At 42.1% G+C, this 25,920-nt stretch overlaps 1 protein-coding gene across 1 annotated transcript in view; it reads left to right on the top strand.

The window, feature by feature from the left end:
* LOC308315110 (CUB and sushi domain-containing protein 1-like) overlaps positions 1–25,920 on the top strand; it is a 694,698-nt gene that overhangs the window by 403,764 nt on the left and 265,014 nt on the right. Inside the window, exons 11-12 of the mRNA XM_080762946.1 lie at positions 12,736–12,839; positions 17,416–17,528. Coding sequence (XP_080619072.1) covers positions 12,736–12,839; positions 17,416–17,528 — 217 coding nt within the window. The remainder of the gene's footprint in view (positions 1–12,735; positions 12,840–17,415; positions 17,529–25,920) is intronic.

Raw genomic sequence — 25,920 nt, 5'->3', positions numbered from 1 at the left:
TATTTGTATACTATGTGCAGTGACAATAAATTGAATCTAATCTAATCTAAAACATCAACAAGTTTAACAGGTGTAAACAACATGGGTCAAATTATGTTTCGTAAAGCTCCCAATTATGTTGTGCAGTTAAAGGAGTTATGAAGAGGTAAAGAATACAGAAAGAAAGAAACAAATAAAATGTCAAGTCAATTTATGTACTCCATTTGTTTATTGTTTATGTCTACGGTTTGCCAGAAACCGTAGACCGTAGTCCTAATTAAACCATAATTTGCATATGGTGGAATAACAACGTATAAGCCATTAGTATGCATTATAGACAGTAGGCCTACATACTGTATATGTGCATATCTTAGCCGACTGAAAGTGGCCACGGACATAAAATCCTGCTATTTGCATAAGTGAGTTTAGCAAGCCGATTTCATTTGCTTAAACGATTTTCCCACAGACGCTCTGAGCAGGCAGGGGGACCTTGTAGCACCTCCTAGAGAAAGCCCTATGAGTCATTAAGCACAGGGCATTCTGAGTGCAGAATGTACACAATGACAAGTGAGCACATTCTGAAATGTCGCTTGACTATTTTTAACCACAATGCCAGTCACATAGTTTCAAGGGTGTCCTTGTCTCAGAACTAATCACAAGAAAACAATTGCATATGTGGGTCATGGAATAGATGGATGAAACACACACACACACACACACACACACACACACACACACACACACACACACACACGCACACCCACACACCACATGTTTTGTGAACAGTGTTTGCTTTGTGGATTTCGTTTGGGATCTGATGAGAATTGTAATATTGTTATTGCCCACGAAACAAGTGCATTGGATCTTTGTCTTTTTGTCAAAAGTTGCCCACCTCCTCCTCACAAGTATGTGTGAAGTATGTGCCTGAATTCATCCATAGATAATTCAAACTGCTTTAACCACATGTTGTGATCCCTATAGCACAGTGTTTCCCAACCTTTTTTGTCCCAGGGCCAGGGCACACTTTTCATAGCCTACAAACTTATTTGATAACACATTATACTATTATTATTTGACAAGAGTAAAACTTATTTTAAAAACACACATGACAGCACTGTGACAGCACACATGACAGCACTTTCAAAGAGAAAGAAAATAACAGAGACAGTGCCTCGGTTTCACCAATTTATTTTTGAATATATACAAAATATAGCACACACATGTTCAATTTGTCAATGCAAAGTAATACTTCTCAAGCCCCCAAAACCAAGCCCACACCCCCTGTGAGTTTGAATGAATTGGCTATTACTGTTTCTGCCAATGTATGTGGCATTTTTAACTTTGCCAACATCTCTGTGATTTGGTAGCTTAATTCCAGACCTTTTTCATTAGTCTTTGTGGTACTGCGTATCAAGAGAATGTGTGTGAATGGATGAATGTAATGAATGCATGTAATGCACAATCTATGTAAAGCGCCTTGGATATCTACAAAGTAACTAAAGCTGTCAAATAGATGTAGTGGAGTAAAAGTACAGTACTTGAGTAAATATCTTAGTTACTGTCCAACACTGATGGCAGGTGATTATGCAGTGCCAACACTGGGCCTGACAAAGCATAGCGTCGCTGTCGGGAATGTCTAGTCTGGAACTACACCTCCCCAAATCCCAGTAAGGAAGCATTATAGGAGATATCTCATAGATTAGGCTTTATATCAAATATGAAACGGTTTCCCTGAAAATAAACTTTTAACACTGGCACGGTTGCTAGGCAACGCCTTGCATACTCCCCCTCCCCCCCCAAGCACCAAATAGGGTCCCATAATACAAGTAATATCTTCATACATTTCTGAAAAATGCGGCCAATGTGTCCACGCCGGTGACGATGATCCATCTGAGGTTCGGATGTGATTTGTGACTTTACGTCGTGACCGAACCAGACATGTTAACGCTTCTGCCTAAAGATAAACATTGTTCATTTCATTTCATATTTATTTATTTCATTTCAGTTATGCTTTTACAGGATTATATTCATTTTACCTTGTACTTTTTCTTTTTACATATTCCATTTGATGCTGCTACCAACCATTCATTTTACATCACCATGATTACATAAAATAAAAAGGAGAGAATTTGGAGAAAAATTGTGAGATAATGCTATAACATACTGTACAGCCGTGCCTTACAATGGCAAGGCCCTTTGCTGCCACCTCGTCTACAAGCTCGCAATGCGTCGTGACACTCTTGTGTGATGAAGTAGGCCAGGGCATTCATTTACGAAAAAACAAACATAAAAAGTTGAGATATAGAGATACAAGGTTTCTGGCCGTAAGCAACAGTATCTATTGATGCGTACCATCTGTGGTCGATGGCAGAGACAATCTTGTGGGGTAAAAAAACAGCCAGGGAGAGACAAAGGCAGAGGGAGGGAAGAGGTGGACCGAGGGAGAGAGCGAGAGGGACAGAGACGGGGAGATAAATAAAGATTAATAATGGTCATCTTTCTGTCTGTCCTCCCCTTTCTCTATCTATCTCTCTCCGTCTCTCACTATTTCTTCATGTATTCATCTCTGCTCTCTCTTCATGCTCCCCCTTTCCCTCTTCTGTCTTTTCTTTGACTGGATATTAATATTATTCCACATGACTTATTTAGTTTTACACAATGTGTGTATAGTGCGTGTGTGTGCGCACGTGTCTGTGTGATTTGATGAATGTTGACTATGTGTTTACTTTCTGTCAACTTAACTGACCCGCAAAGCTGATGATGTGTGTGTGTGTGTGTGTGTGTGTGTGTGTGCGTGTGTGCGTGCGCTCGTGCGCCAGCAAACTTTGCCAGCAGTGTTCAGAATGTTTTAATCTAAACCAAACCACCGTCATTTGTTATTGTCAGATTTCATTAATTCCATTTTTATCAGTTTTTCTTATTGGCGTGAAGTCACCAAGGCTGAAAAATGCAAGATTCAGCAGAGTGTTCTCTGTCATGTCAGCTAACTCAAATCCCCGCCGCTCACCCCAGGCAAGACCCCATCAGCCCCCTGGTCACCCCAGGTGCCCAGGTCATCGTGACATCATCATGGCATCAAGGACCATATAAGATAGCTCGAACCAGTGCTGGTTGTTGCGAACGCAGTGAGCACTTACTACCAGTAAGACGCGCAAACGCGGGAAGCGAACGCAGCTCGTACATATTTGGGTTTTTTTAAGATTTATTGCGAACGCAGTGATTGCGAACGCAGTGAGCACTTACTATGAGACCTAGCAGATCATGTCTGTGTGTCTGTGTGTGCGTGCGTGTGTCCCCCCTTTGTGCCCATATATGGAGCTACGTTCAAATATGGAGTGTGTTGCATCAAAAATCACTCAGCTCCATATATGGGCACAAAGGGCACAGACACACGAACGCATGAGTCATGGTGACATGAGTGTGATGGCTGCTCCCTGTTTTCACTAATTTCACAGTACTACACAGTTCTCACTAATTCGTAATTTATTCTAATTGGTATTGCAATTTACGATCTGCGTTCGCGCGTCTTACTCGTATAAGGAGTCCCCAAAGCAGCTCCATATATGGGCACAAGTTGGACCACGCCATCACAGTCATGATCTGCTAGGTCTCATTGCGAACGCAGTGAGCACTTACTATGAGACCTAGCAGATCATGTCTGTCTGTGTGTCTGTCTGTCTGTGTGTAAAGGGGCCAGGTCCACATATACAGTAACAGCGGGACAGACAGACAGACAGACAGACAGACAGACAGACAGACAGACAGACAGACAGACAGACATGATCTGCAGGGTCTCAGCTGCGTTCGCTTCCCGCGTTTGCGCGTCTTACTGGTAGTAAGTGCTCACTGCATTCGCAATGAGACCTAGCAGATCATGTCTGTCTGTGTGTCTGTGTGTCTGTGTGTCCCCCTTTTGTGCCCATATATGGAGCTGAGTGATTTGTTTGTGATTGATGCAACACACTCCATAGTTGGACGTATAGCTGCATGCCAACGAACAAGTATAACTATGTTGCGTTCGCTTCCCGCGTTTGCGCGTCTTACTTGTCTCGTTAGATCCCGCTGCAGTGGTATCCGATCCGAACTTAACCGGGATGCAGACATTTCTAAGGAATGAGGACATTAAGCCAGTAAGGCCAATATCCTGTCTCGTCTTGAAGGCATTGGAGTCTCTCGTGAGGAGCATAGCAAATGCTGCTAGCTCGGATTCTTCTTATATAGTTCACTAGATTCATGTCATGATAACGATGCCAGCCAACTGAGTATGTATCACCATGACGATGCCAGGCGTGTATATGAGGTTTCTACACTAGTCTGATGTCAGCGCTGGATATCACTTTATGGCGAGGTCGCTTCTCGCCCCCAGGCGTCTTACTGGTAGAAGTATTTTTTACTTAAATAAAAGTATCAATAGAGTGCCGAAATCCTGACGTCACTGGCTCATCCCCTGGTTCATGGACGTTTTCTCAATGGAGCATAAGATTGGGTCATCTTAATATCGTCTCATTATAAGAACTGTGGTCTATTGTCTCTGTGATATTGTCGGGGACGTGTCTCTGTATCGTTTACGACAGTCAGTCAGTCATTATTTGATAGTCTGTTTCTTTTCTTTTTTTATGTTTTTTTTTGTGGCTATCGCCTTTATCTTATATTTTTGAAAGAGGGACAGACAGTAGGCTGACAGGAAATGGGGAGAGAGATGGAGTAAGGGCCGTGGGGATCGGGAGTCGAACCCACGGCACACTGCCAGACTGGGACTACCGGCCAAGGTGCCTGGGCCGCTGAGCCATGCACAGCCCAGGCCGATACAGTCCGTTTCTAGCAAAAGTGTAACTATTTCAGCAGCAGTAATATTAGTGTTTTCTCTCAGTCAGTTGATTCTTCATATCCATACTGTATGAGTGAAACGGCTCGGGATGATTTGTTTGTTATATGAGGCCATCTTAAAAAAGTACAAATGTCATGGTGTAAAAATGGTTGGGGCCCATATCCTCCATGGAGCGGGTATGTGGTCACTGGCATGTGATGGTAAAAGTACTCAATTGTTTTACTTAAGTCAAAGTATCAATACTGCAATGTAGAGATAACTACTCCGTTACAAGTGAAAGTCCGGGATTCAAAATGTACCCCTTTTGGTGTTTTAAAGTTTTTTTAATTCCATGCTAGAAGGCTTTCTTACCTTTTATATGTAGTTGTTACTTCCCCACCAAAGAGGTCCAGGTGTTATTTTGTGCAAAAGCGCATTATTGGCAATTCCCCTAATATAAGCCCTCAATGAATTGAATTGAATTGAATTGCATTGAATTTAATGGGGTATTGGGGTGTTGTGCTAATTCGCTTATTTACATCGCTCAAAAATCATATATCCTCTCTTCATGATGTAAATAGTATCCCAAGAGGCACACTTTACTACCTATTTCGATGGAAATGAGCAAATTAGCACAAAAACCCAACCCCCATTGAGGGCTTATATTAGGGGAAATCGCCAATATGCACTTTTGCACAAAATAACACCTGTACCTCTTTGGTGGGGACGTACAAATAAAGGTAAGAAAGCCTTCTAGCATGGGATTCTCCTTTAAGCATTATGTTATACTTTAGCTATTGAAAAACAGCAAATCTACATGCTCATAGCGCAGCACCGATTGCTAAGCTATGAGCTTGTAGATCTGCTATTTTTGAAAAATCGTGAAAATGTGGCACTAATCTTTGACTATATATTCTTTCACAGCAAACAGTTTTAACTCATATCTTTGCTTCTGAGGGGGTCCCTGGAACAAGATATTTTCATATCGGCGGCTAATTACATAATTATAATTGTTGGGGTCCTTGACATGAAATATTGAGCACCACTGATATTTCAGAAAACTGTCATGATTTAGAAGCCTTTTTCATTTTGACGTCAGGCCTAAATGGGTTAAAGTACAAAAGTAGAAAGTAGTCATTGTGCATAATGTCCCATTTCACTAGTTTTCAAATGTAGGCCTGTACAAATCTTTTGAAAATAGCAGATCTAAAAGCTCACAACACAGTGTGAGCTTTTTACGCTTTTTACACTGTTTTATGCTCTCAAGAGTTCAAGTTCTATAAGGGTCCATTTGGTTACCAACGCTCCATCATTTTGCTGAGGACCACCTGGAACCACCTCAAGGACCACTGGTGGTCCCCGTACCACTGGTTGAAAACCACTGGATTAGGGAAACAGTGACATAGATCCACACTGATTGCATGTGTATATGTAAATTGTTCACGCACGCACGCACGCACGCACGCACGCACGTCCCCATGGCCCCGGATTCACTCGGGACAAAAGCATCTCAAGTTAAGTTAAATGGTGTGTGTGTGTCAGTCAATTGATCTGACAATGTCAAGCTAATAATTTAAGTCTAAACCATGCCTGGTTGCTCACATGCATAAACCCTGTCACTCACTCACTCAAACACATTCGCTCGCTCGCTTGTGCGTGTGTGCGTGCGTGCGTGTGTTTATTACTGTATTCAATATTGGATCATTCTCTCTGTCACTGTTAACTCTCATCACTTAAAATGTTTTCTAGACACCTATTTTCCCATTCCATTCAGGCTAATCACATGCCAATGAAGCCTAACAAGATGGGTTTAAGCTCATTTGTTACAACACTTGTCGAATTACTGCTCATGCTGTTGTATTTACGGAAGTCACAATGGCTGGCATGAAGTATTGTCACGAGCCGACTGTTAATACAGTAAGCAGATACTTCATATACTGTAGCGCTGCAGTCACACATTGTGGTCACTTACAATCAGGTGACAGGTGACTATGGTGCACAATTAGTGGTAGTCCAAATGTATGCTGCCACCCAACCCACACCACCCCGCGCAGAGACGGCTGCAGTTCCTCATGCAGATCGGCTACTTTCGCCATCTGATATAACTGTAAATAACACTTAAAGTGACTGATAGACCGGGCGAGGAAGAGGGGCCGCTTCACTCTAAGCACTGCAGATCCACATTGGCACCAATGCAACTCGAGGACGGGTGCCTGGCGGCGGCACCGCAGGTGTGGTTGTGCACATGTGCTGGCATGTTAATGCCCTGCAGGTCTAACATGGGCAACAAACTCATTGCTACAGACAAATGGACAGTGATCTATTTGGGTGTTATTGTTGAAGTGACTTCCCATTAATGGTCGGTTTAGCTTGCTGTCCCAACACAAGGCTTTACATGGCTTTTATACTGTTACATCTTAGACCAAAGGCAATTCTCTTTATGAGAGTAAAATGTCTTCGGCTGGGTCGTGTTTCGGTATACCGTCTCATTTCTTCCAACTTAATGATGTGTTTTAATGCCAGAGACACTTATACTTATACCCCACGACCTGAGTGCTGCTTTGTTGGCCACTACTCCTCATTGCGGTCCATTTTTATCCTTTGTTTTACTTCAGTTTTGAGGTTACACTACTGTTGACATTATCGCAGAGCACTCTAGTTGAGAGAATCTGCGCTGAATGTTGGAAATATTGGAAATATATGCCCTCCTCAACTCAATTGTTCTGTTACATGGATTCAACAGAGCTGTCAACTTGCTTTTGCTCAAAATAGGATTTACTTTGAGTTGTTCCAAACTACGCCAGACTATCTATATAAGGTGTCTCAACTGCTGTAACGGATCAACCAGGGGAATATTGAGTTATTTTACCACACACACACACACACAAGTTGTTTGCTTCCTGCATCACATTGTGCACACACACCGACCGGGGTTACTCCAGGACAAAGTTAACAGATAGGCTTGGTTCATCTGGATATTTTCAGGGCACAGCTGAGGCTAGCCAAGTAAATCTCTATGACCCATTAGGATTACAAAGTTGTCAGTTCCTTACAATTTCATGGCTTGCTGACAGCAATAACAGCCAGAAATGTTGTTGTTGAATGTTGTTGTCAGCATGATGACAGCCAAGCAAAACTACACAAAGCAGACATTTAGATGCAGTATGGGCCTTGGTGGGGAATGAATGTGTACTGTATCCTCCTTGTACGTTTTCCTTTGTGTAGATCAAGAGGACACAGCACTACTGGCATTGAATGGAGCCCATATTGTTTACAAGGCTCTTCTGAGTTACACAGACCCACAGAAGTGCTTCTGAAATTGTGCTTTGAGTTCCAGGTAAATTACCCCAGAGAAATTAGGGCCAGGGTAAGAGAAACCCATTTGTCACTATTCTGTCTAAACGTGTGCTCATCAGTTTTGTTACTGGACGTGAGGGAGATATTATTGGGGAATATGGAATACATAAATAAAAGTTTACCTTCTAAAAGTCCAGTTTCTGTGTCAGGGCAGGATAGGTCTCCTCCAAGTATCCCTCTGCGTTTGTGCAAATAAACTCTCTTAAAGTCTCCAGACAAAGTTTGTCAACAGAACTGCAGTGACTGGCTGGCTAAACTTAACAACAAAATAGCGGATTTTGAATTAAAATCAACCGATATCAACCAGGAGGTTACTTATCGTTATCAAGACGAAGCATTTGTCCTACTGCATGTATACTGGAGCCCACTGCCTGCCATTAGCAAACGCAGAGACGTACGACGTGGCATTGGTCACGTTGTCGACTATTACCAACCCTAACCCTACAATCTAACCTCAGTCTAAACTGGCCACGTAAGTCCCCTAACCTCATATCAGTCTTAACCTGCAGCCACATAAGTCCCCTAACCTCATATCATTCTTAACCTGCAGCCACATAAGTCCCCTAACCTCATATCATTCTTAACCTGCAGCCACATAAGTCCCCTAACCTCATATCATTCTTAACCTGCAGCCACATAAGTCCCCTAACCTCATATCATTCTTAACCTGCAGCCACATAAGTCCCCTTACCTCATATCATTCTTAACCTGCAGCCACATAAGTCCCCTAACCTCATATCATTCTTAACCTGCAGCCACATAAGTCCCCTAACCTCATATCATTCTTAACCTGCAGCCACATAAGTCCCCTAACCTCATATCATTCTTAACCTGCAGCCACATAAGTCCCCTAACCTCATATCATTCTTAAAAGCACTTTAAAGGCACTTTATTGCACCAATGCTGTTATAGATGACTATACATTGAGCGAATAGATAGACTTACAGACAGACAGGTTTGGTGTACTGTTTGCAGTTCTAGACAAAACTCGGAGTACTATAGTCGCTGCTCAGCAGTGAGTCAGCACGGCTTCTCTACTTTGCTATTGGAGTAACTATGCTTCTGCTAGTCTTTGGGAGGGCCACTTCATCAAGATAAAGGTCAGGACTTTCTATTGTACGGTGTGTGTGCATGTGCGTGTGTGTGTGCATGCCATGCTGAGGGTGTTCCACCTCAGGGCATGTTTGTCTATTCTGTACTAGAATAGACTAAATGGTGGCAGGTAATACACTTCCAGGTATGGATTACAGAGTGCCTGTAATGTTGTTTATAATAAGGGGATATTGAGCTGCACCGACCACAAGAAATGCCCCTGGAATGGGGACTAGATTGGCACGGAAATGCCCTCTGACAAATTGAGATCAGCATTCAGCATGGGAGTCCAGATTATTGTCGATCTCTCCCAGGATGTAATCATGCCCTGCGGTGACTCAGACACTCACAGTTGTGCTAGTTTGCCGGCGGGATGACGGAAGGTATTTTGCCCTAGCTTTGGGTTGCTGAGTGCTCTTAATGACCCCTAAATGGGCTATTGAGCTGCTCTTAGCTTGCTCTGTTGCTTGCTAACGACCCCAGAGTGAAAATGCTTCACTTCCTCCCATTTTAAATGGAATGTCCACCATGAAACGTACAGTAATCCAGTTGCTGTTGCGTGGGTCTTTTTCTTGGAAAGTTACCTCTATAGATTGCTGAACGGAAAAGTGAATGCTTCCTAGAAAGAAGAAAACCAAGAGGGAGAACCAAGACGTTTATCTGTGACCTGATCAGGAGAAAACTCTTTTTCTTTCTTTCTTTCTTTCTTTCTTTCTTTCTTTCTTTCTTTCTTTCTTTAATAGAATGACACTAATGTAAAGTTGTTTTGTACTGTCTGCAGACTCATCTTAATTCTGTCTAAATGGTTCCATTTTGCTCTACTGAGCAGCTTCGAGTTTCTTGCAAAGGAGGAGTATAGTAATTACGCTTGCTTTAAGAGTGTTGCTGCTTTATGATCTGCTTACAAAACCAAACGAGTTGAAACAACAAACAAAATGGCCATACACATAAACACTCACTCTGCCCCAGTGGCTGTTTGTGTAGCCAGAACCGGGCCAGGACCTAGAGTATGTATCCGAAAGGCACATACGTTGCCAGTCGGCTAAAGAGGGAGGCTGAACGCAGCACCCAATAGCCTACAGTCATTCTCTTATACCTTGATTACTTGATCAATATCACGTTATGTGCCCAGAAGGGCCCTTAGCTCTGCAGAACAGGGCCTGCTAGACCCACCCTCCACCAAACTAAGGACTAAAGGTGATAAATATTTTCAGGCTGTAGCGGCAAAACTTTGAAACGCTCTTCCACCAGCGATGAGATTGTACCCTCTGTGGACATTTTCAAGAATTGCCTTAAAACATTTATTTTTAGGCAAGCATTTGTGGATGGTTCATGATATATTTCTGAGCTTGTATTCATTTTGTAATTTTAGTTTTGCGCTGAATTGTACAGCAACATTTTTTATCTGGTTTACTTGCTTGTCTGTTTTGTATTGTATTTTATTGCATGTAAAGCACTTCGTGAGACCTCTCTGTGAAAAGTGCTATATAATTAAAATGTACTTACTTAAACCTGGAATCACGACCACGCTCGCCAGTCAGGAGCTATAGGCTCTACTGACTGGGGGGACGTCCACAACCAGTCAGGAGCTATAGGCTCTACTGACTGGGGGGACGTCCACAACCAGTCAGGAGCTATAGGCTCTACTGACTGGGGGGACGTCCACAACCAGTCAGGAGCTATAGGCTCTACTGACTGGGGGGACGTCCACAACCAGTCAGGAGCTATAGGCTCTACTGACTGGGGGGACGTCCACAACCAGTCAGGAGCTATAGGCTCTACTGACTGGGGGGACGTCCACAACCAGTCAGGACGTCTAAACCAGTCAGGAGCTATAGGCTCTACTGACTGGGGGGACGTCCACAACCAGTCAGGAGCTATAGGCTCTACTGACTGGGGGGACGTCCACAACCAGTCAGGAGCTATAGGCTCTACTGACTGGGAGGACGTCCACAACCAGTCAGGAGCTATAGGCTCTACTGACTGGGGGGACGTCTAAACCAGTCAGGAGCTATAGGCTCTACTGACTGGGGGGACGTCCACAACCAGTCAGGAGCTATAGGCTCTACTGACTGGGAGGACGTCTAAACCAGTCAGGAGCTATAGGCTCTACTGACTGGGAGGACGTCTAAACCAGTCAGGAGCTATAGGCTCTACTGACTGGGGGGACGTCCACAACCAGTCAGGAGCTATAGGCTCTACTGACTGGGAGGACGTCTAAACCAGTCAGGAGCTATAGGCTCTACTGACTGGGGGGGACGTCATGTCATGTCATGTGATTGACAGTGTTTTTTCGCTGTGACACGTTGCTCAGTGACATTAATAAATGCTTTGTGTGATTGATATTTGATAAACAGGAAATGTGTGCTATATCCCTCTTATGTCCGGGTGTTAACAGGGTGCTTTTTGATCTTGTTTTTGGGTGACAGGAGTTATCCACTCAGACTATATACTCCTCTTATTTTTACATTAAAGAGATGTTTGGTCGACATCTTCCGATTGAATGCGATTATAGTCTTTCACACAGCTATTATAGGCTAAGTATTAGTTTTTTATTCTTTTCATAACTTTGTCTTTTCATTTATTATCACAAGGCAGATTCTACTGTAATCCACAGCTTCATCCTCTATCCTCTAGTCTTCTGAGCTGCCAGTATGCTCTCTGACATTCACTGTTTATGAATGTGAAATGTGAGACAGACCGCAACCTGCTCTCCCCCCACGTATTGTTTGAGATGTGATTTAGGGCTAATGCATAATTGATCGTCATGCATTATTTCCCAGGAACAATGATAATTTCACAGCACACAATAGATTCGATCATGATGCGTGCTGGTTGCATGCAGAGGATGTACGGCGTTATCCCCCTGTCACAATGTTCCCTCAAGAAGTTGACTCTGTTGTTGCAAAACAGAGCAGGGGCACCTTCAAGACACACACACACACACACACACACACACACACACACACACCTTCAAGGGACACACACAGAACACTAAATATTTGAGTGCTGTTCCCGTGAAGGACACATTTATATGGTGTGATGACGTTATCTATAGCCGGTCATTATTATTGGCATTGTTTCTAAGGGTAAAAATTAAGTATAGGGATGTGCCGATATGGAAATTATCGAACCCGCAGCACACTGCCAGACTGGATTACCAGCCAAGGTGCCTGGACCGCTGAGCCACGGCCCAGGTCTAAAATGGCAATTTAGCTTTAATATATGCTTTTGTGCCAGGGAAACAAATGCATCTTCAATACAAGAAATAAATGTTTAGAATCTACAGCTTGGTAGGCTGCAGATAACCAACACACCAACATAGCCAATGCAAAATTTATGCCCATCAACAAAAGATAAATATCGGCCATCGGTTAAGGTCCGTTGTATTTGCCGATTCCGATATTGACCAATAACGGCACATTTCGGGCCGATCCATCGGGCAACCCTCTCTGCATGGACTGATAACAAATACATCTGTCTTTGTGTTCCCATAATAGGTGATAAAGTTGGCATTTGAAGAATTTGACCTGGAGAGAGGATACGACACTCTGACTGTGGGAGACGGCGGGAAGATAGGAGACACACGGAGAGTTCTATATGTGTAAGTACTAGTAGAAGATAGGAGACACACGGAGAGTTCTATATGTGTAAGTACTAGTAGAAGATAGGAGACACACGCAGAGTTCTATATGTGTAAGTACTAGTAGAAGATAGGAGACACACGGAGAGTTCTATATGTGTAAGTATTAGTAGAAGATAGGAGACACACGCAGAGTTCTATATGTGTAAGTACTAGTAGAAGATAGGAGACACACTGAGAGTTCTATATGTGTAAGTACTAGTAGAAGATAGGAGACACACGGAGAGTTCTATATGTGCACGTACTAGTAGAAGATAGGAGACACACGGAGAGTTCTATATGTGCACGTATTAGTAGAAGATAGGAGACACACGCAGAGTTCTATATGTGTAAGTACTAGTAGAAGATAGGAGACACACTGAGAGTTCTATATGTGTAAGTACTAGTAGAAGATAGGAGACACACGGAGAGTTCTATATGTGTAAGTACTAGTAGAAGATAGGAGACACGCAGAGTTCTATATGTGTAAGTACTAGTAGAAGATAGGAGACACACGCAGAGTTCTATATGTGTAAGTACTAGTAGAAGACAGGAGACACACGCATAGTGCTACAGTATATATGTGTAAGTACTAGTAGAAGATAGGGGACACACGGAGAGTTCTATATGTGTAAGTACTAGTAGAAGATAGGAGACACACGCAGAGTTCTATATGTGTAAGTACTAGTAGAAGATAGGAGACACACGGAGAGTTCTATATGTGTAAGTACTAGTAGAAGATAGGAGACACACGCAGAGTTCTATATGTGTAAGTACTAGTAGAAGATAGGAGACACGCATAGTGCTACAGTATATATGTGTAAGTACTAGTAGAAGATAGGAGACACACGGAGAGTTCTATATGTGTAAGTACTAGTAGAAGATAGGAGACACACGGAGAGTTCTATATGTGTAAGTACTAGTAGAAGATAGGAGACACACAGAGAGTTCTATATGTGTAAGTACTAGTAGAAGATAGGAGACACACGGAGAGTTCTATATGTGCACGTATTAGTAGAAGATAGGAGACACACGCAGAGTTCTATATGTGTAAGTACTAGTAGAAGATAGGAGACACACGCAGAGTTCTATATGTGTAAGTACTAGTAGAAGATAGGAGACACACGCATAGTTCTATATGTGTAAGTACTAGTAGAAGATAGGAGACACACGGAGAGTTCTATATGTGTAAGTACTAGTAGAAGATAGGAGACACGCAGAGTTCTATATGTGTAAGTACTAGTAGAAGATAGGAGACACACGCAGAGTGCTGTGTAAGTACTAGTAGAAGATAGGAGACACACGCAGAGTGCTGTGTAAGTACTAGTAGAAGATAGGAGACACACGCAGAGTGCTGTGTAAGTACTAGTAGAAGATAGGAGACACGCAGAGGGCTATACTGTATGTGTAAGTACTAGTAGAAGATAGGAGACACACGCAGAGTGCTACAGTATATATGTTGTGTAAGTACTAGTAGAAGATAGGAGACACACGCAGAGTGCTGTGTAAGTTCTAGTAGAAGATAGGAGACACACGCAGAGTTCTATATGTGTAAGTACTAGTAGAAGATAGGAGACACGCAGAGTTCTATATGTGTAAGTACTAGTAGAAGATAGGAGACACACGCAGAGTTCTATATGTGTAAGTACTAGTAGAAGACAGGAGACACACGCATAGTGCTACAGTATATATGTGTAAGTACTAGTAGAAGATAGGAGACACACTGAGAGTTCTATATGTGTAAGTACTAGTAGAAGATAGGAGACACACGGAGAGTTCTATATGTGTAAGTACTAGTAGAAGATAGGAGACACGCAGAGTTCTATATGTGTAAGTACTAGTAGAAGATAGGAGACACACGCAGAGTTCTATATGTGTAAGTACTAGTAGAAGACAGGAGACACACGCATAGTGCTACAGTATATATGTGTAAGTACTAGTAGAAGATAGGGGACACACGGAGAGTTCTATATGTGTAAGTACTAGTAGAAGATAGGAGACACACGCAGAGTTCTATATGTGTAAGTACTAGTAGAAGATAGGAGACACACGGAGAGTTCTATATGTGTAAGTACTAGTAGAAGATAGGAGACACACGCAGAGTTCTATATGTGTAAGTACTAGTAGAAGATAGGAGACACGCATAGTGCTACAGTATATATGTGTAAGTACTAGTAGAAGATAGGAGACACACGGAGAGTTCTATATGTGTAAGTACTAGTAGAAGATAGGAGACACACGGAGAGTTCTATATGTGTAAGTACTAGTAGAAGATAGGAGACACACAGAGAGTTCTATATGTGTAAGTACTAGTAGAAGATAGGAGACACACGGAGAGTTCTATATGTGCACGTATTAGTAGAAGATAGGAGACACACGCAGAGTTCTATATGTGTAAGTACTAGTAGAAGATAGGAGACACACGCAGAGTTCTATATGTGTAAGTACTAGTAGAAGATAGGAGACACACGCATAGTTCTATATGTGTAAGTACTAGTAGAAGATAGGAGACACACGGAGAGTTCTATATGTGTAAGTACTAGTAGAAGATAGGAGACACGCAGAGTTCTATATGTGTAAGTACTAGTAGAAGATAGGAGACACACGCAGAGTGCTGTGTAAGTACTAGTAGAAGATAGGAGACACACGCAGAGTGCTGTGTAAGTACTAGTAGAAGATAGGAGACACACGCAGAGTGCTGTGTAAGTACTAGTAGAAGATAGGAGACACGCAGAGGGCTATACTGTATGTGTAAGTACTAGTAGAAGATAGGAGACACACGCAGAGTGCTACAGTATATATGTTGTGTAAGTACTAGTAGAAGATAGGAGACACACGCAGAGTGCTGTGTAAGTTCTAGTAGAAGATAGGAGACACACGCAGAGTTCTATATGTGTAAGTACTAGTAGAAGATAGGAGACACGCAGAGTTCTATATGTGTAAGTACTAGTAGAAGATAGGAGACACACGCAGAGTTCTATATGTGTAAGTACTAGTAGAAGACAGGAGACACACGCATAGTGCTACAGTATATATGTGTAAGTACTAGTAGAAGATAGGGGACACACGGAGAGTTCTATATGTGTAAGTACTAGTAGAAGATAGGAGACACACGCAGAGTTCTATATGTGTAAGTACTAGTAGAAGATAGGAGACACACGGAGAGTTCTATATGTGTAAGTACTAGTAGAAGATAGGAGACACACGCAGAGTTCTATATGTGTAAGTACTAGTAGAAGATAGGAGACACGCATAGTGCTACAGTATATATGTGTAAGTACTAGTAGAAGATAGGAGACACACGGAGAGTTCTATATGTGTAAGTACTAGTAGAAGATAGGAGACACACGGAGAGTTCTATATGTGTAAGTACTAGTAGAAGATAGGAGACACACAGAGAGTTCTATATGTGTAAGTACTAGTAGAAGATAGGAGACACACGCAGAGTTCTATATGTGTAAGTACTAGTAGAAGATAGGAGACACACGGAGAGTTCTATATGTGTAAGTACTAGTAGAAGATAGGAGACACACGGAGAGTTCTATATGTGCACGTATTAGTAGAAGATAGGAGACACACGCAGAGTTCTATATGTGTAAGTACTAGTAGAAGATAGGAGACACACGCAGAGTTCTATATGTGTAAGTACTAGTAGAAGATAGGAGACACACGCATAGTTCTATATGTGTAAGTACTAGTAGAAGATAGGAGACACACGGAGAGTTCTATATGTGTAAGTACTAGTAGAAGATAGGAGACACGCAGAGTTCTATATGTGTAAGTACTAGTAGAAGATAGGAGACACACGCAGAGTGCTGTGTAAGTACTAGTAGAAGATAGGAGACACACGCAGAGTGCTGTGTAAGTACTAGTAGAAGATAGGAGACACACGCAGAGTGCTGTGTAAGTACTAGTAGAAGATAGGAGACACGCAGAGGGCTATACTGTATGTGTAAGTACTAGTAGAAGATAGGAGACACACGCAGAGTGCTACAGTATATATGTTGTGTAAGTACTAGTAGAAGATAGGAGACACACGCAGAGTGCTGTGTAAGTTCTAGTAGAAGATAGGAGACACACGCAGAGTGCTACAGTACATGTGTAAGAGACACACAGAGTGCTATATGTGATAGCAGACACACAGAGTCGAGAGTGCTACTGTATATGTGTATAAGGCCTGAATGCTTCTACTCCACTAAATCTCAGAGGCAAATATATTACAAAACATGTATACTGTACATTATCTACATAAACCCTATATACATTTCTGCCATTTGAACATAGCAGATCTACAAGCTCACAATGCGTTTGAAAACTGCATAATGAGTACTTTCTACTTTTGATACTTTAAAGTATGTTTTAATGCTAAATACATTTGTACATTTGTACTTGTATATTGATACTTTTACTTAAGTAAAACATTTGAGTACTTTTTCCACGACTGGTATTAATATTGGTATTATTGTGTGTGTGTGTGTGTGTGTGTGTGTGTGTGTGTGTGTGTGTGTGTGTGTGTGTGTGCGTGTGTGCGTGTGCGTGCGTGCGTGCATGCGCGTAGATTGACTGGCTCCAGTGTGCCTGACCTCATTGTCAGCTTGTCCAGTCAGATGTGGTTACACCTGCAGTCTGACGATACCATCGGCTCACAGGGATTTAAGGCTGTCTACGAAGGTACTGCACTCCTCTGACGCATGCACGCACAAAATCTGATTTCGAATGCTAGATTTAATTACATTTAATTGTTTGGTGTGCATTCATTAGAAAGGAATACCAGCACTCACTTTTTAACAGTTTTCTGAAAAAAACATGTTTCTATGTCAGTGGTTCTCAACCCATAATGCGGAATTATCTGCATTTGGCTGCCGACCCCCATCTGAAAATATGTGGTTCCAGGCACCCCCCAGAAGCAAAGATTTGAGTTAAAAACTAAAAAGGATTTGCGCCACATTTTCACGATTTTTCAAAAATAAATTATTTGTTTTACTGGGAGCCAGTGAAGTGAAGCTAAAACGTAAGTGATCTATTTAAACCTTTTGGTTTTAGATTTTTTTTTAAACGCTGGCAGCAACAAGCTTTCTACAAGCTGGAGTATATTTTTTTAACAACTATTTTGACAGACCAGCAAAAAGTGCATTACAGTAATCAGGTCTACTGGAAATAAAAGCACGAACCAGCTTTTCTGAATCTGACTGTGACTGTGTCAGGAAGGTGTTACAAAGGTGTTATCATATTTAAGACCTATGGGAAATATTCCAGAGAGTACTGAGGCATCAGCAATCTGGAGTGCCACATATTTTTTATTTTTCCAGTCATTAGACACCCTGGAGTCATGTTATGTGCAATGGTGTATTAACTTTGTATTTAGGGTTTCTTCCTGGAGAATGAAACAGTCTTGACAGTCAAACGGGCCAATGAAATAAACAGTAATATAGTGAGATCACACTATCAGTCCCTCCCCTATCTCCATTTTGTAGATATTGTGTTTCTGAGTTTTGAGAGGTTGTGGTCCATTACATCAAAGAAAATTATTCTACATCTGCAGCCATTAGCTTGTATGTTTTAGTTTGGAGTGGAGTTTGTCCATCTTCAGATTCTGGTTTTACACAATATGCTTCTTTCATCCTAAATACCATCCCTGGCTGAAAGAGGTAGAGCTCTTAACTAATGGTTCATGATTATGAAACATGTCTGAAGAGCTTGTGCTTCTATCAGTTGGGTGCTCAAACATGGCAAAAACCTTTCATTCATCAAAACATGCCTCCTGGCTCCAATACTTTTCTCACAAAGACGCTTCCATGCGAGGGAACGGTGCACAGAACATCCTGACATATCTACTTTCCTATGTTCTTAAATCAAAGCCGGTGCAGTATAATGGACTGCCACAGACATGATCCCATCAAACATCAAAATGAATGCAGTGTGAATCATACTTTACTTCACTTCATTTGTTTACTTTGACAGCACACTGCATATGAATGTGTAATGAGAATAAGACGTAAATGTATAAAGTTCAACTTCATGACCAAAGGCTAATACAACTTGGCGAGGAATATAAGCCCTTTCTACTGAAGCCTGAAGGCAGAAGGGCTCGTCGGTACTTAACAGTGACAACCAGAGGAAATAATACCTGGGCACTTCAGAAGACACTACCCAAATATATATATCCTCTTTTTCTTTTTGCCCTTTTTTCTCCACAACTTAGTCGTTATGCCTATTGATTCCTCCGCCGCCCCAGACGGTCGGATTACATGCAGTACTGTGAATGATCACGCCCAGCCTCCCTCCCTCCCCCGTGTTAGTGTATGCTAACACAATAGCAGCCTCCGTTGAAAATCTGATACCGTGGCTATACGGCCAATCAGCGCTGTTTCAACTCGATGACATCAAACAACAAACATGGCTGTTGTTATTTTTCAGCTGTATATGGATCTGGCTCTTAAATCGCCCTATGATAAATACTTTCTTTACAGAAACAACTCTTTTTTTGTTGTTGAAACATCATCATACGACATATTTTACCATGTTTGTTAACATACGGTACTAGTAGTGCTCAATGACTGTGTTTGTTTGTTTAAAACACAATCCATGCCAGTACACTACAATAGAAACGCAGACCAGTGGCCATTGTAAAATCTATTTCTTGATCTTGAAGAAATTATTTTAGATTTGCTATATACAGTATGCTATTTTTCTTTAAAAAGCAAAACTGAAAATGAATTATGTCATTGGGTTTTATAAACATTTAACCAATTACAATGGAGAAGTGCAATGAAGAGAGCTTGCGGCTGATGTAAACATTGCATCATGCAACCACCAGATTAGCCTACATATAGAATAGATTATATATGTTTAATATAATTAAGTATGTTTGTAATGCATTATAGCTTCATAGAAAGTGTTACTACCAAAAATGGTAACTACAACTATTTTAATTGGGTGTCTATAATGATCTTTTTTGTATTCTTCCATATTGTTAACTGTTTTCTAAACTCCAGACCAGTCGGTCCAACAACGCCCTTAGCTGTGATATAATGACAGTATAGGGCCTGTACAGAGTTATTGGCTTAAATAGCAAGCCCATAGACACAGATGGATACATTAATTATGCACACGTACAAAGACATGCACACAGCAAGACACAGTCACACATGCACACAGCACACATAATGAATATGTTGCTGCCGGGCCCAGACCTTGCATCTCTATATTTCAGCATTTGATTGTTGTTGTGTTTGCTGAAAAATAACCAGTAATATGCTCAGATAGATCTTCTTTTTCCGCTATTTGAAAAATTTGAAAATATATGAAAAGTGTTAAAGGGGAATACCACTCATTTTCAACATTTTACTATGTCATTTAACACTTTAATTGCCCGGGGTTATTTAATCCATTACATTATAGCGCCCATTCGATTTATAAACACAGACCACTTTTACAGACGGACCGGATGTTGTTGTGAATGTGTGGGTAGCAGCTAACAATAGCCACCCCACTCTAGAATCGATCGACAACAACGGGAGGTAAGAATAAATCTATCGCGACTAGCGACTGAACATCGGAGGACCGTCAAACACATGTGTTTTTATAATTAGATGGGATGATTTAGATCGAGTTATTAATGTTTTAAGATTTTCGTTTTCGTCGGCTAAACAGGGGAGGGAGTTTTTTGACGACGTCTCACTCTTGTGCAACATCGAGGATTGCCCAACAGGCGCTTCTAGGCTGTGGAGCGATGCGATCTGTTTTCATATCAATAAACTTCGTCTTTTGGACAATACTTCGTCCTGGGTGTCGGGCGTGACTAATTGAAAGGACAAAGAACTTCGTCCTGGGCGCTGGGGGTGTTTTAATATATCGTTAGCGGTGTGTGGAAATACATAAATAAAAATGCGGGTCATTTTGAAACTGGAGATCTGAAAAGTCATGGGGTCATGTGATCAGTAACATTATGAAGTACGGCTGTAACGAAGGCTTTCACCTAGAGCTCCATAAATGGAGACAGCAGATGCCATCAGGCCAATGGCCCATATGGGTATCATCGTGACAGGCATCCAGTTGACTGGCATCGTCATCATGACAAGCGTCAAGCACCCAGTCGAACCCTATATAAAGAAGAGATTTAGGGCGAAGCGAGTAGTATTAGATGCACTTCATATTGTTACTGATCACATGAACCAACGTTTCAGACCTCCCGTTTTTCTCTATGGTAAATTAATAACAAGAGCTTATGAATAAATAATAACTAAATTGGATGCATTGGAACACAAGTTAGACACTTTGACCCTGTGACCAGATAAAAAAATATCTTTAATGGTTTTGTAGATTATTATGGCCTTGTTGATACCTTACTAGTCTCTGGAATATTTCCCACAATTCTTAAATATACTATGATAACACCTTTGTAGAAGGAGCAACTTGGACACTCAGGCATGAAGGAAGCATGAATTCAAGTCCGTTGCTCTCCCCAGGTTGGCGGAGGGTGTGTAGAGCCCAGGATCACATTAGATAATTGACACAGGGGTGAAAAATGGGTTACAAAAAAATCGTGGGATAAAAAATGGGAAGTTGGCTATTGTCCTAGCTCTGCCCCTGTGGACGTTTATTTGCGTATTGTTATTATTGCCGACCATCTATGTCCACGGAGACGCTGCTCCAATTGAAACTGTTTACTGGGAGCTGATGCGCTCGTGCGATTACACGTGAGTGAGTAAGCAGGCTTAATGCATGGGTTTACCTGCCACATGATGAGGCACAGATGTAATCTGCACATATAGGAGGTGAGCCCACTGCAGCATGCTGCAGTGTCTACGCCAGTGTTTTGCAGCAGTCCACATCGCTCCAATAACTGGCCACGTGTGTGTCTGTGTGTCTGTCTGTCTGTGTGTCTGTCTGTCTGTCTGTCTGTCTGTCTGTCTGTCTGTCTTATGAACAGCTGTGATAGCGCGCCTCGTGACCTAAAAGCCCTGTTGAGCAGCATACTTGGCCATTCACACTGAGCTCTATGACTATAAAAGTATAACTAACAACACAACTTTACCGTACAGTACAGAGTACAGTACAGTAACTATCACACTAAAAGTATCATTGCACCGCTCAGTTCGCACAGGTGTGATTTTTCTCCTCTCTGTGGCCTGTTCTTGGAAGCGTGTGAAGCCTAGTGGACTAGTGTGGAACACCAGGTGCGACGATCAGCAGCCAGATATTCCAGTACTAATTGTTGGACTTCGCAGCAATTCAGGACGGGCTGTTGGGTGGTCCTTGTAGCGTTCCCGCTGTCCCTTGTGGGTTAGTCTCGCGTTGCCAGACTGTTGCCTCCATCATACATTCTGTAGCAACAGATCTGATCATGAGCAAGCGATACAGCGGAAGTGGAGAGCCTCCTCGACCTCCCCACTTCCGTTTCGTCTTTACAGTCGCGCAAATTGTATTCCTCACGGTTTTTTGGGGGAGCGGACACGCCTTTATTTTGAAATAATGCTGGTGCATCCGTTGTGTTAAGACTTACCCGTGGCTTCTCGTGCGGTTACGGTTAGGTTAGAGTTTTAGGTTGTCCTTTCAAATGGGCAGCAGACATTGCCACCTGGATCAACTACAGGTCTTCTCCGGGTCTGCTCTAGAGGGGTGTGACAACGCAAGCGTAACAAAAAAGCTAAACAGAATCCAGGTCTGGCGGGTGTGTGTGCGTAACGAGCACGCACACAGCAAATTCACGGGACCGCGCCCACGTAAATACGCTTGCAATGTTGCCCCTCGACTTCTCCGCACGTACAGGAAAAAAAACGCAGATCTCATTGAAAATGAACTATAGGCGCGTTAGGATGCTTCCCGTTTGAAAGCCCTTATTGCACATCGGACCAAAGATATGCACCGTGAGCATCTACTGTAGATCAGTTATTTCTTTGCTGTTTGCCATACATGGTGTTATGATGTTATGCAATTGAATGCAAATGAGCGCAACATGTTTGAGTTTGTGTTGGTTGTCAAGTCAGTTCTCAGAAAAATAGCCCACGGAGTGTTTCTGTGGAGTCATGGGGAGCTGTGTGTGTTTAATACAAAATGTGTTCTTAAAGTTTCTCAGCCTGGGACCCAAAAGCTAAATTCAGTGTCTGTCTCACTGTCTGGGACCTGAGAAGACATCAATAATGAGCATCTGTCTCCCTAGGACACCCCAGACATGCATGCACGCACGCACGCATTGATCACTGGAAGAAGCAGGAAAAAAGATAGAACTCCAAATGTCTTCGCCTGTCTGCACCTTTTCTTCCTTTTTTACATCAGTTGTAGATGATGTGAGTAATACGTCCACAGAATGTTGTCACACTGTGGCTTCTGCCTTGACCACCCCGCCTGCCTTGTTAAAGGCCATAGCGCCCTCTATATATAGTTTTTCCCGCCACAAACAGAGCTCCCTAGTGATCAAACCAGGTTCTGAGGCGGCCGCTCTGCCTCCGCTGATCCACTGTACTGTACATGCATCAGGATCAGAGCTATAGGCTCAATTAATCTTTATAATGAGGTGTGTGTTTTTCAACCAGCACGTCTACTCTGTTTTTTGAAAGGGCTGCAGCCCCGAGGTCATATACTCACAGCATAGTCTGTTAGTGTACTAATTTGTCCATGGATGCCATAGTAGGAAAACAAGAAAACGGTATTGTAGTACCAAACACTGAATGAAAACAGCCAATTATGGATAATTTATGGAGAATGTAGCTACATCCCCAGTACGTGGTGTTACTCTTGAGAGACCATAGAGAGCATGACCCCCCCCCCCCCCCCCCCCCCCCCGTGGTGTTCTCACACCTTCACACCTCTGCACAGTGGTGTAAAGTAACTAAGTATACATTTACTTAAGTACTTTACTTATAAGTACAATTTTGAGGCATCTTTACTTGAGTATTTCCAATTCTTGATATACTTTTACTTCTGTTCCACTACATCTCGGATCTAAATGTTGTACTTTCACTCCGCTACATTTATTGTTACAGTTAGTTTGTTAGTTAGTTTGTTAGTTAAGTTTTGTTAGTTTGTTTGTTAATTAACTATTACAAAACATAGATTAACCACTTCATTTCGGACATTTGAAAATAGCAGATCTACAAGCTCACAATGCGTCGCATCGCCACACATTGTAGATCTGCTATTTTCAAAAGATTTGTATAGGCCTACATTTGAAATTTTGAAACGGGACATTCTGAGTGCATTTATTTTTGTTGAATTCCGGATTCTTACTTACAGAGTATTTTCACATTGCACTTTTGATACTTTTACTTACTTAAACTTTTACTTACTTTTACTTACTTTTACTTACTTGCGAGTACTTTTTCCACCACTGCACAAAGGTGAAGGTGTGAGTGTCCTGGCAGAACACAACAGGGGGTCGTGTTTCCATGGCCACTAGATATTTTAGCCTACTGTACATTCCCCATAAATTATCCCTAATTGACCATTTCCATCCAGTGAGACTGAATTAAAATGGTAGCAGGTATTGGTAAATGGTACATTTGCGCCTTTATCCGACTAACTCAAAATGAGCATTACATTCACACACCTATGGTGGAGAAAACCATGCAAGGCAACAACCTGCTCACAGGGAGATGTTATAATTAACAGCTGGGAAGGAATACAAATTAATTTGTAAAGTTTGTGCAGTTGGTACAATTATGTTTTTTTTTTTGGCATGGCGGTACATACGTACATGATTGAATAAAAAAAGGAAAGTGCTAGGAGGAGGCAAGGGCTTTTATACACGCTTTTTTTCACTGACACGCAGCAAACTCTCCGATATAGCATTGGTTTTCAAGGCCTATGTTATTTAGCATAGCAAATAGTAACTGAATCCATTGAAAGAAATCTCTTCTATCAATATTTTGTGGTTTCAACTTTCATCCATATACATGACACATGACATCTAATTGGATTCATTGCAAACAGACAGGTGAGCCCAACTCTTTTGCAAAGTTTTTTGAAAACCTTACCCATACCTAACAACATGCCACAATTCAAAGACGGAATGCTCAAACTTTCTGACCTTCCCAGCTATAGTTCAGTGTCACACACTACACTACCACTTGACTCAGGACACATTCTGGACAATCCAACAGTAAACACGGGGGAGCTGGGGCTACTGCCTGAGCCACTGCTGCCCTAACACAGCGCTAAGCTCTGTCTGCAGCAGATGAGTCAGCCTAAACTGAGTCTCCAAACGCATCCTATAGTCATAACTAACCAGTGTTTCAAACTCTGTCTGAAGAGCCCAGCTCAAATTAAGCGATGTGCCGTCCACTTTCAGTTGTTGCTGCTAACGAGCTAATGTTAAATTAAGTCAACAGTAAATTAGCTTGTTGGCTAGTCGTAGCGAGGAGAGCAGGGAGTGGAAGATCAGGCAGATTTTGCAAAGAGTGTGGATCAGGTAAGGCTTCTCTCCCACAGCGAGCGGGAGAGAAGCGGCGCTCCAATTTGTGCCCCAGTGCCACTGATACACTGAACTGAAGCATGACTCATGCACAATGCGGTGCACCCATTCATCCTGTCAACAATGGAGTGTGCTGAGAGAGAGAGAGAGAGAGAGAGAGGCTTAGTATTATAGTATTAGTTTTATAAAAGTGTTCACAATTGGGATATTCTATTAATGGAATATTCTTCCATTAAACAGTCCATAACTAGACTCGGATTATGCAATTCTCGTTGTACCTGAATACTTGTTGTAGACGGCACTCACTGTGACACGTGGACAGAGTTTGAAGTCAGTCGTTCAGATCATAGGCAATTTGGGGGGCACACACACACACACACACACACACACACACACACACACACACACACACACAGCTTAGTTCAACCAATTGCTTGTGGTATAATATTAAATATTTCACTCCACTTTTCTTTCTTGGCTTGTCTTGGCATGGTGCCAGAGATGTTTGGGCACGGTGCGGTGCCGGGGCACAATAGGCCTGCAGGAAGCGCAGTCAGGCTCCTACTGTGTGTTCGTGTCAAAAGAGAGCGTTGTGCTCGTTTTAGAAAATGGGCCATCAAATGGAAAATGGAAAACTCTGCATGTTCAATT

This window comes from Protomyctophum bolini (assembly GCF_963924005.1).
Source record: "Protomyctophum bolini genome assembly, chromosome: 1".
NCBI classification, from domain to species: domain Eukaryota; kingdom Metazoa; phylum Chordata; class Actinopteri; order Myctophiformes; family Myctophidae; genus Protomyctophum; species Protomyctophum bolini.
This window is presented reverse-complemented; position numbering and strand designations above follow the sequence as displayed.